General features: G+C 41.4%; 2 protein-coding genes across 5 annotated transcripts in view; both read right to left on the reverse strand.

Annotated features, from left to right (window-relative positions):
• Positions 1-62: 62 nt before the first annotated feature.
• ndufa9a (NADH:ubiquinone oxidoreductase subunit A9a) lies at positions 63-10,103 on the reverse strand. The gene is made up of 11 exons (XM_008436482.2): positions 9,948-10,103; positions 8,388-8,564; positions 6,784-6,881; positions 6,617-6,708; positions 5,661-5,802; positions 5,485-5,587; positions 5,340-5,410; positions 3,798-3,874; positions 1,641-1,736; positions 1,447-1,513; positions 63-296 (listed from the first exon to the last, which is right to left on the reverse strand). Exons 1-11 carry the CDS (start codon positions 10,000-10,002, stop codon positions 126-128), a joined length of 1,149 nt encoding a protein of 382 aa, XP_008434704.1. The 5' UTR covers positions 10,003-10,103; the 3' UTR covers positions 63-125.
• Positions 10,104-12,257: 2,154 nt separating this feature from the next.
• The window catches only part of dyrk4 (dual-specificity tyrosine-(Y)-phosphorylation regulated kinase 4), a 39,867-nt gene continuing 38,156 nt past the window's right edge, over positions 12,258-13,968 (reverse strand). For all 4 annotated transcript variants that reach the window (XM_008436478.3, XM_081608410.1, XM_008436480.3 and 1 more), the window contains one exon: positions 12,258-13,475. In XM_008436478.3, coding sequence (XP_008434700.2) covers positions 13,267-13,475 — 209 coding nt within the window. In that variant the 3' untranslated portion in view covers positions 12,258-13,266. The remainder of the gene's footprint in view (positions 13,476-13,968) is intronic.

Raw genomic sequence — 13,968 nt, forward strand, 5'->3', positions numbered from 1 at the left:
AATTCTGTTTATTAATCAAAATGTGTCCAGGTGAATTACAGTGACGACGCAGAAACGTCCAGTAAGGATAATTCTTTATTTATGTACAGAAAACCAGTAAAAGAAGCTGAACCACGAGTCGTGGCTCAGTAGTTGACCGTCTTGGCCGGCTTGGTCTCGTCCAGATCGGCGTCCAGGTAACGGTAGCGGCGGTGGCGGCGCAGGATCTCGATGGCCTTCTGCTCCACAGAGGAAGCCGTGATGCCCAGATCCTCCAGACCAGGAAGTCCAGGATACTTCATGTCTGTCGTGTGAAACTGGACAGAAGCCAAAGAGCATTCGGGTTAAAGATGGAGGTCCGCGTTTCTCAAACCTTTTCATTTAAACACTCACCAACCCCCTAACTAAAAATAACAACTTAATATCCACCTGAATGAAAACATTAGTCTCTTAAGCGTCTTCCTTCGATCATACGGACACGTTGCAGCGTGACGTCACCCCAGATCCCACCCCGTCTCCCTGCTGGGGGCAAAAAGCTGCTAGCCCATAATGACTAGCATTGGCTTTAGCTGTTAATATACGGCTGAAATAAAACAAAAAGGGATGCAGGGCTTTTCTACTAATTGTCAGCACCATGACAACTAGACAACAACCTCAGGAAAAAGTTTTAATTAAGAAAAAAACCAGGAAGAGGGCAGTGGGTCAGTTATGCTAGCTTGACCATGACAACCTTAAGGTAGATGTGCTGTGGAACTCTGTTAAAAAAAAATGTAAAAATGGCGACTGAAACACTGACTAGAGTTGAATGAACTGATCAACCACCACTGTGTTAGCTTAGCTAACAGCAGCAGCAGCTAATCTACCACAGCGACGACTTGCCAACGATCACAAAAGTCTAAAGACATGAAACGGACAGAAGGTTCTGCTTTTATGGTGTCGAATCCTGATACGCTGGTGGAGCTGTTGTCAGTCGGTTGCTATGGCAACGGGTCTGAGTAGCGTAGCCGACACAGAGGAAGAAAAAAAAAAGAAGAATACGAGAGGCTTTGATTGAGCCTTCAGCTGTTTTTCTGCGTCATTTCCCTTTACCGCACTGAACTAATGACATCTCCAGGTTTCTTCTTCTTCTGCAGCGCCGATATAGAGAATCTGTTTCTGCCTCCAGCGCCGAGCGCAGGCACAGAAAGCCTGGATGTGAACAACATGCAACGTGTCTATAAGTATTCCTGGTGGCGTTTTCTTCCCAGCAGTATCTTCTGCTATTCTTTTGAGGATTTAAGCTACTTGTTGTTTTTAAACCCTTCAGGAAGCTAACTGCTGCATTTTGAGCTCATGTCACGGAAAACAAAAGGCCATTTACATGCAGTATAGTGCAAACCACTAGGGGGCGACTGGGGGACCACAGTTAAGAGGAAGACTGATTTAAATGAGAAAAAAAACAAAGTCTAAACATCTTCATCGTCTCACCCTGTCGATTTTGTCCGGGGTCGTCCAGGGTTCAAACGGGTTCATAGCAAAAATCCTGGCAGCCAGGCTGAAAGCAGACAGCAGTCGCTACATCAGAGCTCATCATCAATGACGACATTCATGCTTTAATGTCAGGCTTTGTTCTGATCAGTGACACAAACAGCCACTCCCTGCAGAAGCACGAGGCTGCCTACTGGTAGAGCGGGCGCGGCAGAGGGTAGGGCACGAAGGGCCGGTGCGCCACGCCGTACACGTACTCCACCAGGTCGTGCAGCAGGTAGCGGTTGGGCCTGCAGATCAAACACAGGCAGGAAGGAATCAGCTGCAAAACAGCCGCTACGGCAAGACGATTTAACACAAAATCAGCTTCACATTATGGCTACAGAATCACAATTCCTCTAGTCAAAGCATTTTAAAAAGCGTCCAGAATACACACTCCTGTTTGCGTATCGTGGCCACAGAATGTGTTTTTTTTTTAATTTAAGCTTACTTAATGCTGGTTCTTTAAATTACAGCGTTATTTACAAACATAGTTTTGTTTAAATATAAACTGATGGAATCTTCTAGAATCGCTTTAAATAAATGTTCTGTGTGTTTACTCTCTCTCTCTCTTCACAGAATCTCCACAACGTGTGAATAGAAAAATTGGTTTACAAAAATAGTTATAAAGATCAGTTATAAATTAAAAACAGTTGCTTCTCTGGTTATATTGTGACTATAAATGATATCAGATTTATCATTAGGATCCATAGTGGCTTCAATTCAAGACGCCTGCAATGAATCACTGACTATCTGGAACATAATTATAAACATAAAACACATTTAAAGATTTATTAAATGTATTTTAGATGGGAGATGTATGAAATTCAACTTGTCAAAACTAACTTAAAGATGTATGAAACTATCATTTTGACATCTCAAAATTAATTTTCTCCAGATAAATTAGATATCAGGAAAACATTTTTTAAAAGTTTAGACTGTTTTTCTCTTTCAGTTTTTCCTCTTACTAGTCAGAACATAAATGCAGAAATCTTAAATCATCATTCAGTAAATAAAACTGATTTTATGCTAAAACTGCCTGCCATACGAAGGAAACCTTCATACCAGGTCCAACTGGTTTCCAGTTAACAGCAGTTTTAATTTCTGTTCATTTCAAATAATTTAGACCAGAAGAGCTGCCTGATCAACTTTATGCATTATTATTATTATTGTTTCTCTAAAATGAAATCATGAAAAAATCATAATTTAAATCTGATTTGATTGAGTTTCTGCTGAATTATTGGACATGAATTGTTCCCGTGTGATTTTCATGCATTTCCACGTTTTGTCACATTTCTGTAGCAAAACGTTCATTTTCATCTGATCTGAGCTGAGCTTCGTTTTCCACGTTGGTCAAAAATAAACTGAGGTTTGTGGTTTTACAATGAGAAAAAGTGGAAAAGTCAGGATATATGAGAAGTTTTGCAGAACGTCATATTTCATCCCACAGCAGAGACTCTGCGACTTTCAGAGTTTAATTTAATTCAACGTAAATCACACAAAAATAACTTAAATACTAATTTCACTGTAATTCCTGAAACAAGCAAAAAGTCGGCTAAAGCAGCAGAATGTCTTCAGAATGGAGGATCTGAACCAGAACTACGGAACCAAATCAATGCCAAGATTAAACACATATAAAACAGTTTAACCCTCCTGTTATGTTCGTTTCTGAGGTACAGCAGTAATGTTCGTGGGTCAATTTGACCCGGGGAGAGTTTTATCATGCAATCAGGAACCAAAAAATTCCTCCAAAACATTTTTTTATCTGATTATTAACTCTAATACTAAACATCTCAATTAAAATTTGTGCAATTATGTTTTTTTATTTCTCAGAAATTAAGGATTAATGACGACAACTTACTCAATTACTCATTTGGACATAAAAAATGGGATTTACATTTTTTATGTCCACTGAAAAAAACCTAGACACAAAAAAACAACAATTTCCTTGAAAGTGATCTTTGGTACATTTTTTTTACGTTTAAATGTTTTTTTCAAAGGGTGATTTTTATAATTGAACTTGAGACACACAAACTGTTCCGGGTCAAACTGACCCGAACAGCATCGATGTAACAGGAGGGGCTGCAAATGTGTCAAATGAATACATTTATATGTAGAGTTCACCTATTAAGACAAAGAGAAAAAGCTTCATGCAATAAAAATACTTGCAACTATTTTAAAAATATTTTTAAACTTTAAAACGGGTCAACATAACAGGAGGCTTAAGCAACAGATGATGACCAAAGTGCAGATTTTACATAAATAGATGTAACTTTGTCGCGCTGCTGAACATATTTGGGATCGTTTGTTACCCAACGACGGCGAAAGTTTTCCCGTTGGCGTCCGGGTCTCGCACCGCGCTGACGATCGCCTTGGCAACGTCCACCACCTGAGGAAGAAACCCACCGTTTACTTCACTGATCAATTTTCAATCAAAATCAATGATTTAGTGGAGAAACTTCTGGGATAATTTCCCTCATTAAGCTGCTTCCAAAATCTACGTGTAGATTATGAAACATTTTTATTCTTATGGAACTTAAAGCTTGAGGTTTTTACTCGCCATATTGATCGATCAGCTATTACTTCTCATCTATCGAGTCTGAGGCAGCAGTGGAGAAACACTGCCACCTGCTGGTGAGCGCTGGCGTCACTTTAATCAATAAAAGCCTGTCATCAGAAGCAATACATCAATTATCCAACTGATAAAATGAGTTTGACGAAGAGTTGATTCACTTTGATACTGTTGAAAACCTGGGAATTTAAAAATGCTACAAACATTTAACCCCCGATATAAAGCAGGCAGTTTGATTTTATGTTTGTTTGTTGGCGTCAGGCTGACGCTGTAACTTTTCTGTTGTCATGTTTTAGTTTTCGTCATTTTATTCTGATGGGATTTTATAGTTTTTGTGTTTCTGCTGGGGGCTGCACAGTGGCACACTTGGTAGAGCTGCTGCCTTGCAGCAAGAAGGTTCTGGGTTCGATTCCCGGTCTTTCTGCATGGAGTTTGCATGTTCTCCCTGTGCATGGTGGGTTTTCTCCAGGTACTCCGGTTTCCTCCCACAGTCCAAAAACATGACTGTCAGGTTAATTGATCTGTCCAAATTGCCCCTAGCTGTGAGTGTGTGTGTGTGGTTGTGTGTCTCTGTGTTGCCCTGTGACAGACTGGTGACCTGTCCAGGTGACCCCGCCTCTCACCCAGAACGTCAGCTGGAGAGGAACCAGCACCTCCTGACCCCACTGAGGGACAAGGTGTAAGAAAATGGATGGATGGTGTTTCTGCTGCAGTTTAACCCGTTTTTAAAAATGTTTTATAAACATGGCAGACTTCAGTCTTTAGGAAGTATTTGCATCCATCCATTTTCTTGTCCCTCAGTGGGTCAGGAGGTGCTGGTTCCTCTCCAGCTGGCGTACCGGGTGAGAGGTGGGGTCACCTGGACAGGTTGCCAGTCTGTCGCAGGGCAACACAGAGACACACAACCACACACACACACTCTCACCTAGGGGCAATTTGGACAGACCAGTTAACCTGACAGTCATGTTTTTGGGCTGTGGGAGGAAACCGGAGTACCTGGAGAAAACCCACCATGCACAGGGAGAACATGGAGACTCCATGCAGAAAGACCGGGCCGGGAATCGAACCCAGAACCTTCTTGCTGCAAGGCAACAGCTCTACCAACTGCTCCACTGTGCAGCCCCTGTATTTGCATTAATATGTCATTATTATTATATTGGTGGAGAATTAAAATGCCAATATCATAATTTACCACAGTAATCGACATTTCTAACTTCTTAAAGCCAAGTCAGCAGTTTTCTGGCCGTAAAGGAGAATTAAAACAATTCCTCTATAAACTTACGTAAACCGGTTGCTTCACCGTTTTCTTCCCGAGCGCCATCAGAGGAATCGCGTTTCCAAACCAGCGCATATCTGAAAGAAACCCAGGAAAGTTTCTACAAACCCACAAACGGCTGAGCCGATTCCCATCGTCACAAACGTCTTACTGGCAAAATAGTTGAAGAATCTGTCCTCCCGGCCGAACATCTCGGCCGGCTTAATGACGACGGCCTCTGGAAACTCTTCCCGCACCGCTTCCTCGCCCACGGCCTGCGGCGCAGAGCAAGCCGTCAGCGTCTCGCCCCGCCCGCGGCTGCATTTGAGCAGGAAGTGCCGGACTCACCTTGTTCCGCAGGTATTTGGAGGGGCTGCGCATGTCGGCGTTCAGGTGCGACATGTGGATGAACTTTGAGATCCCGGCTTCTCTAGAGGCCCGGGCCAGCTGCCGAGGGATGTTGACGAAAACGTCCTCGAAGCCGTAGTTTCTAGTGAAGAGGAGAAAAACAAACGAGTGCAAAAATTACATCATAGATTGAGTCTGTGATCAAATCTATGCTAGTCCAAATTCATGAAGCTGCTTTGCTGCTGAAGTTAGCTTAGCGGCGCGAAATGGAAAAGTTTGACCAGAAAACACAGCAGGAGCCGTCCAGCAGCAACGCTGGCGAGGAAAATGATTAAAAACCCTAAAACGTCCTGGATGGAGGCATGAGGCAACATGTAATGATTACTGAATAGTGAATAAAAGTGAGAAAGAAAACAATCTGAAATCAATGTTTCTTCTTTATATTTTGTAGAATTTTTCTGTCTTTTGCAAAAATGCTGAAAGTTTCGGCATTTATTCAGCCGAGTTTATTCAGCCGAGTTTATTAATCGAGTTTATTCAGCCGAGTTTATTCAGCCGAGTTTATTAATCGAGTTTATTCAGCCGAGTTTATTCAGGCGTGTGGTAAAAGTTGTGTTTTGTGGCACTGTTGGCTCTCCATATCAGGTGCTGTGAGTCTTTGTGCGCCGCTGGCCTCAGACTCTTCCTCTCTTTCGTTGTTCAGTCTTTAAACTCGTTGGTAAAAAGCCGAATGAGGCGCCTGGCGGCTTTGATCGAAGCATGTAGTAAACGAGCAGCAGCTCGTAGTCCAGATATTACGGTAGAATAGTTTGCAAATAAACAATCAAAAATCCCAGAATTTTCTCAGAATTTGTTGGCTTTTATTTTTCTACGTCTGCTCAGGCTGTTTGTTCCTGGTTTTGCCGACTTGCTGCATATTTGACAAGCAGGTGAGATGATTTCCCAGGTCAGCTCACCTGGTTTCCCACTCCCTGCCCACCAGGTTGATGACCACGTTGGAGTGCTCGATGGCCCGCTGGATGGACTCTTTGTTCTTCACATCCCACTCCTGCCACACAGAAACAGCAGAGTTTCAGTCCCGTAGATCCGGCCTGGAAGCCTGGAAGCCTGTTTAAAGGTTTACCATGAAGATGATTTGGCCCAGGTCACCCATGGGCCTGAAGTACATGATGTCGTACTGGTCACAGCGGTGAGGGATCATGATCTGGGAGCCCACCTGACCTGCAGCATTCAGGGACGTTAGAACCACTTCACTACAGACACGTTGCAGGTCATTGTTTAAATGTGGAGATTTACTGCTGGAGGGTAAAAGACGATTCGTTTAATGCCTCTGTAGAAGAATCAAAAGAAACCTGGAGATGTGGCCACTACCAGTGCGACGCTGAGAAAACATTAAAGAATAACTTGGAACCACCTGTTTCCTCCTTAAATCTCACTCTCAGCGTCGGCCACGCCTCACACAGATTTGTTACCATAGCAACTGAGAGACGCCGCTAATGTGTCAGGATTCAACACCAAAAAACACTCAAACATTTTCCACACAAAACAGAACATTCAGGTATTCAGTTTTGTGTTTTCAGGATGTTTATTTTGTGATTATTAATAAGTGATCGCTGTGATAGATTAGCAACTGCTGCTATCAGCTAAGCTAACAGAGCGGTGGTAGATTAGCTACTGCTGCTAACAACTAAGCTAACACAGCGGTGGTAGATTAGCTACTGCTGCTAACAACTAAGCTAACACAGCGGTGGTAGATTAGCTACTGCTGCTAACAGCTAAGCTAACACAGCGGTAGTAGATTAGCTACTGTTGCTAACAGCTAAGCTAACACAGCGGTGGTAGATTAGCTACTGCTGCTAACAGCTAAGCTAACACAGCGGTGGTAGATTAGCTACTGATGCTAACAGTTAAGCTAACACAGCGGTGGTATATTAGCTACTGCTGCTAACAGCTAAGCTAACACAGCGGTGGTAGATTAGCTACTGATGCTAACAGTTAAGCTAACACAGCGGTGGTATATTAGCTACTGCTGCTAACAGTTAAGCTAACACAGCGGTGGTAGATTAGCTACTGATGCTAACAGCTAAGCTAACACAGCGGTGGTAGATTAGCTACTGCTGCTAACAGCTAAGCTAACACAGCGGTGGTAGATTAGCTACTGATGCTAACAGTTAAGCTAACACAGCGGTGGTATATTAGCTACTGCTGCTAACAGCTAAGCTAACACAGCGGTGGTAGATTAGCTACTGATGCTAACAGTTAAGCTAACACAGCGGTGGTAGATTAGCTAATTTAAACACCTGCCCTACTGATGAGTTGGTGTGTGGGTCGCCTTTTTTAATTGAACCAAAATGTCAAATTCTGCAGAACATCAACATGTTAAGGTTCTCATAGTCAAGCTAGCATAGCTAGCCTACTTTCCTCTCCCTTGCTATGTTTTTCAATAAAAACTTTTTCCTGGCCTTGTTATCTCGTCGTTGTATTGTTGACAATTGGTAGCAAAGCATTACGTTCCTTTTTCCTTTGTATGTCAAGTGTATATTAAAGATTTAGCTCATTATTTTGACATCTTAACAGCTAAAACCATCTGTGTCGGAGGGCAGCTTTTCCCCCTGCAGCAGGGACGCTGCGCGCGTCTCGCTGCAACGTGTCTTTATTCAGCATCATGAAATCCTGAGCTGTGATGCTGAAAAATGACGAAAGCTTGATGAAAAGGTCCGAACTCACCCAGCCTGTTGACGACGTATCGGCCCAGGAAACCCGTGGCTCCAAACACGGTGGCGGCGATCCCGCTGGAAGACGAGCGTCCTCCCTTCCCTTTGGGGACGACGGCATGGTGCAGCTTCCTCTGCTGCGCTGCGGCGGCGACGCACGCAGCTGCAGACGCAGCCTGGCTGCAGCCGCCTGTCAACAGGAGCAGAAAAAACACAAGAGAATCAAATGCATCACAGGTTTTTTATCATTTCTGATTGAAATCCAGCAGGAAATGAAGGGATCCCACCTCCATAAATGGGATAAATGACGAGCGCTCACTGAAATAACGTTTTCCTTCTTTTCCTAATAGCTGGTAGGATGCATAATCATGAAATGTATGCATTTATATATTTGTTTTAATAGGAAGCAGTTTGCACAACTTCTAACGACAAACAGAGAATTATTGATTATTGGTTGTTTTTCATTCCTATTAATCCATTTCTGGCCAAAACTGTTTAATCTATTTTATTATATTTGACAAGGACCAAGCATTAAAAAACAAATTCAACAATATGCTAAACATCAGTTCTGGGAGTTAATTTCCATTTGCCGACTTTCATTTAAGATGAAAACATTTTTATAACTAATCAACAATCAATGATGTTTAATTAGTCCACAAATGTTCTGGTTTCCATCATAAGTGGCTTTTAATCCCAATTACAGAATCTGGAGAAAATCTTTGAATAATTTTTTGTTTTCTGGTTTTAATAAGATAAAAATATTAAATTCTACAGCAGCAAAAACGATATTTAGAGTAAATAAAGGATTTGTTAAATATTTGATGATCTCAGAATCCAGTTTACTGACAAAGCACTAAAAAATTATCAATTATTAAAAATAAATCAAACATTGTTACTATGCAACACAGCGCTTTTAATGTTTTAAAGGACATAACTGGTGATAAAATCATGTTTGTTTTGAACCTAATTTGTTTTCTAACCTCAGCACCTGAGCTTCAGAACCATTTAAAATACATAATTGTTCTTCCAGATTTTATGTTTTATTTTGACCCAGGAATCTTTTAAATATTAAATATTAAAATGTCTAAATGGAGAATAGAGCGAAGCTTGAAGTTGGACTTGAAATGTTTCAATCAAATAATGTTCCGAACAAATATATTCATAAAAATATATTTATTCGTAATATAAGCCTGAAGAATAAGCGCTGTAGTTTAGCTCCGATTAAAACTAAATTAATTTTGTTCGGACAATAACAAGGATCTGTTTCTACCGAAGGCAGAAAAATAACCTCCGACAAACAGACTTTCACTCCAGCGCGGTGCTCATTATATTACATTACATTATATTATATTACATAAACCCTCGGGTTAAAAAAAAACTGCATCTTCAGCCCAAAACATAAAGATCCAGATTAGCTCCAGCTCAGCTAGCGGATGTTAGCAAGGTCACTGCGGCCGGGTGTCCTTTCTACCGGCCCGTTCATGCTAAAGCGGCGGGGTCCGTGAATAAATATCAAATATTACGAGCTGCACGGCGTGTGAAATCCTCTAAATGCTGTTGTGACATTACTCACTTGAAATCTTTGAAAGGACACCCGCAGGACGGCTAACCAACACTACCGTCGCCATCTTTCCGAGTACGGCAACCGCGTAGGCCAAAATGAATTGTGGCGTTTCAAATGCGGGGTTCGCTCCATTCTGGTCCACCGGCGGGAGAGTTGGTGGTGATATAGATATGAGCTTTATAAAACATACATCAGTGAAAAGAATGAACGTTCATCGCGAGTAGTGAGAGTCGCATAAAACCAGGGACGATCTGATAGGGAGACACAAAGACACAAGCAGCTGTTTTTAATTAAGTGAGACGAGGCGCCAAACCCAATTGTCGAATATTTGTTAGAGTATTACTAATGTTTAGCATTAATTTGGGACTACATTTTATTCATTCACTTAACTCTTCTCATGTTTTTATCTGGTCGATGTGACAGAAGACGTTGTGTATGATTTCCAGCCTCCGTTTACATGCCGTATAACGAAGCGGAAATGATGCAGACCCCAAATAATATGACCTGGAGCTTCCAGTGACTTTACAGCCCATTAAAACACGGATGCTTGTTTCTCAACTATTCAAATAACTGCAAAATGAATGACATTGTTCAGTTTCAAGTTTTCAACTCCATAAATCAGTGATCCCCAACCTTTTTATTACCGCGGACCGGTCAAGACCTGCAAAGTTTTGCTGCGGTCCGAGGGGGGGGGGCAGCAAAACTGTGTTGGTGTTCCCGCTAAATCCTGAATATACCCAGTTTGGGTTGTCTTGGCCCTTTTATCGCAGCCTGTGGGTTTTCCCCTGACTGGGAACGAGAATGAAACCTGCTGAATGTGACAGGTAGCCAATCAGAAAGCGCGGTGACGTCAAAACAGAGGAGAATCCCAAACAGCTGACATATCGGAGATGATATGTGGAAATGTTTATTATTAAATCTAAAGATCATTATTATGTTTATTCAGTTAAAAATGTTAACTATGAAAAAACATTCACATCCAAATCACTGTGCAGCAAATAGAGCGGCTGCTCCCGTCGTCTTTTATCCACCGCCTTTTCTTTTTGTTACGTCTTTTATCTCTTAAAACGACTCCACAAACTATATTGCTTCTACATCGTCATCCATGTTTGGTTATTCTAAATTCCTGCTATGTTGGGGTTTTTACTGGATTATCCTCTGGAATCGGGATGTTCTGACTGGAATCGGTTCGTGTTGCTCCTGCCTTGGAGACACGAACCGATCGAACCTGTTGGACTTTATCAGCTCTGTGGTCACAGAGGTTTGGAGAATCGGCCGACATTCTGAAATCTTTCCGTCTAAACCAGACTTAAGACTCACAAGCTCTACTCATCTCCTCTCGACCCAAACGCTCTGACTCTGGTCGCTATGGTAACGTTTACATATCCCTTCAAAATAAGATACAGATGCGCCACAAAAAACGAACATTTTACTTTAGTGAACATTTTAACTCACGTTAATGACTAACGGAGCCCTGAACTTGTTTCTCTGCAACCAGACGGGAGTGATGGAGACAATAACACCTGAAGTGTTGCTCATACCCACAGCCTGCTTGGTCTCTAGTGGTGAAGCAGCTTGAAGCTTCATTGCCTCATTAGCAGCCGGTCGCCACATGTTACGCAGAGCGGCTTGTAATGTGGGACTCACCTACTGGTCCGGGATAAATCCATTCTCCTGTCTCTTCTCTGGGCCTTTTCCCCTTTGCAGAGAAACTTTCCAAAGACATCTGATCTGTTTCTTACTCATTTTGCTGCTTGTGGCCTCAATGTTGGCGCGCAAGTAACCGAGAGAATCCGGTTAAAGGATTTTCAAAATAAAAGATCCTCCAGACTCAAATAATACATAAAACGGAAATATTGAATTATTTCTTGCGCGGCCCGGTACCAATTGGTCCACGGACCGGTACCGGTCCACGGACCGGGGGTTGGGGACCACTGCCATAAAGGGTTTGGATTCAACACAGAAAAAAACAAAAATAAATCAGAATTTTATGAACTTCTTTGTAGTTAAAAGTACATTATGCTTTAATTCTACACATTATGTAAGGCTTTGTATGAAATGCATATTTTACTAGAACAGGATTTTTTTTTTACCCAGTTAGTCAAAATGCAGAGCAACACTTGCACCACTCTATTATTTTTGACACCATTTTCATATGTTTTTACTTGAATAAATGTATTTATTTGTCATCAATATTACAGTCAGTGCCTGGAAACTTTAGACTAGAAAAATAAACGTACCTTAAATTGGTATCGGGTTGAATCCTGGGCTCAAAACACACGAGGTGAGTGAGAAAAACATGAAATTATTTAAACTAAATGTCCTTTAAACAGCATTTATTTCAGCATAAAATACATAGAAATGACATCGTTTGAGTTTTTATTTACAGCTACAATACATCATCTAAGTTTAAGTTAGTTAGCCCATATAGTTTGATGATATTTGCTTTTCTATAAGCTGGATCTGTAAAAAAAAAAACAAAAAATAAAATCAGTTTAAATTAATTTTTTGCAACCAATGAAGTTGGAGAATCTTTTTGTTAAATAAAAGGGATCCTGGCAGAACGGCTCAAATCATACCTGGACAGGAAGCGTCAACAAAACAACAATAAAGTGCTGGATCTCTAATACTGCAAGGCACAAACTATCAACAACGGGATTGTCGTTTTGCTTCCAATATAAAAATATTAGGAAAAACAGACATACAAGGCGATCATACAGTAACAACACAACAAGTAGAACCTTGTCTAATTTTAAAATCTGCTCTGTTTTACATATTTATAAGAAAAAACAGCAGAAATATTTACAATAGATTCTCTTAAAAATCCACATTTTAGGGTTTAGTTCAATGAAACACAAACTATAAATAATAACACGAGTTATGAACTTAATTCTGATAAATATTTCTTTGCTGTCGTGGTAGAAATCATTTGGCTCGGCCGTTATTGGACTCAATATTTCAGCGTTTTCACACCAACATGAGGAGAAAAGAACAAGAAGCAGCAGGAGATTTTCTACGTTTTCAGCTTTAATTCCTCTGAAGCTAAAAGTCAAGTTTTTTTTTTGGTTTTTTTTCGATGCACAGCAAAGATTTTATTCCAGAAATGACATCATGCAGGTCCAGATGCCGCTGTAAATCTAATCCTGCGTCAAATGAAGTTTCGTGTTTCAGATGTGATGAAATGAAACTGGATCACCGTCATTGTTGATGTTTTTCCCACCGTGTAGAAAAAACCCACTTCCCTGAATTCAGGGTTTCTTCCTGTAAGTCCGGACCAGAACATCCGTATTTCCCAGCGGCCCTGAACGCGTCCCGATCCTCCGACCTGCTAGCCGTCTTTCCGCTCGGTGCTCATTTCTTCTTGTGGTTTGATGATGATGTGCACCGGCCGCTCGCCGCCTTCGCTTTCACACACTTCCTCCTCCGCCGAGGCGCCGAGGGGCCGCAGGCGTTCGCCGGACGCCATCTTGGATCCGGCCTCGGAGCCGTCCCTCTTCAGCTTGTCGTTGCTGCCATGTTCTGCGCCGACCTTCTCCGCTGTGCAAAAAACCAAAAACGGTGCAAACGCCACGGTTATTACAGCTCCAGCCTTTTTATTATAGTTTAGTTTTATTTCATTGTAACTTTTAGTTTGTCTAATTTTAATTAGTTTTAAAGTGCGGCTCCTGGTTTTTATTAGATAGACTGTTGTACTACACACACACACACACACACACACACTTTGTTTTTGTTTCTGTTTTACAAACGAAGGTTTGAAAATCCACCTAAACGTTTTGTGTTCTTGAGAGGACATTAAATATTGTTTATTCATCTCTGTACTAGTTTTGTCTTTGCATATTTTTTAATTTAACTTTGACTTGTGTATGGAGAAGTTTTTAAAAATTACAGATAAAATAAATGAATTTGAAGCATTGATTGGGTAATGAACATCTTTAGCTGCCGCCATGTTGCGAACTGTTCGCCGTCAGGAGGATTATGGCCGCATTGTGACGTAAACTGCTTGTGTTGGGAAAAAACTGATTTCCTGTCA

The sequence above is a fragment of the Poecilia reticulata genome, chromosome 6 (assembly GCF_904066995.2).
Source record: "Poecilia reticulata chromosome 6, P_reticulata-male-v2, whole genome shotgun sequence".
Lineage (NCBI taxonomy): Eukaryota > Metazoa > Chordata > Actinopteri > Cyprinodontiformes > Poeciliidae > Poecilia > Poecilia reticulata.

What these genes read in the sequence shown, in the direction of transcription:
- ndufa9a (XM_008436482.2), bottom strand. Translation starts at nt 10,002, where the DNA reads ATGGCGACGGTAGTGTTGGTTAGCCGTCCTGCGGGTGTCCTTTCAAAG. An exon ending in ATACGTCGTCAACAGGCTGG is followed by an intron (nt 6,882 to 8,387) that starts GTGAGTTCGGAC and finishes TGAATGCTGCAG; the next exon opens with GTCAGGTGGGCTCCCAGATC. An exon ending in GGCAGGGAGTGGGAAACCAG is followed by an intron (nt 5,803 to 6,616) that starts GTGAGCTGACCT and finishes CCTCTTCACTAG; the next exon opens with AAACTACGGCTTCGAGGACG.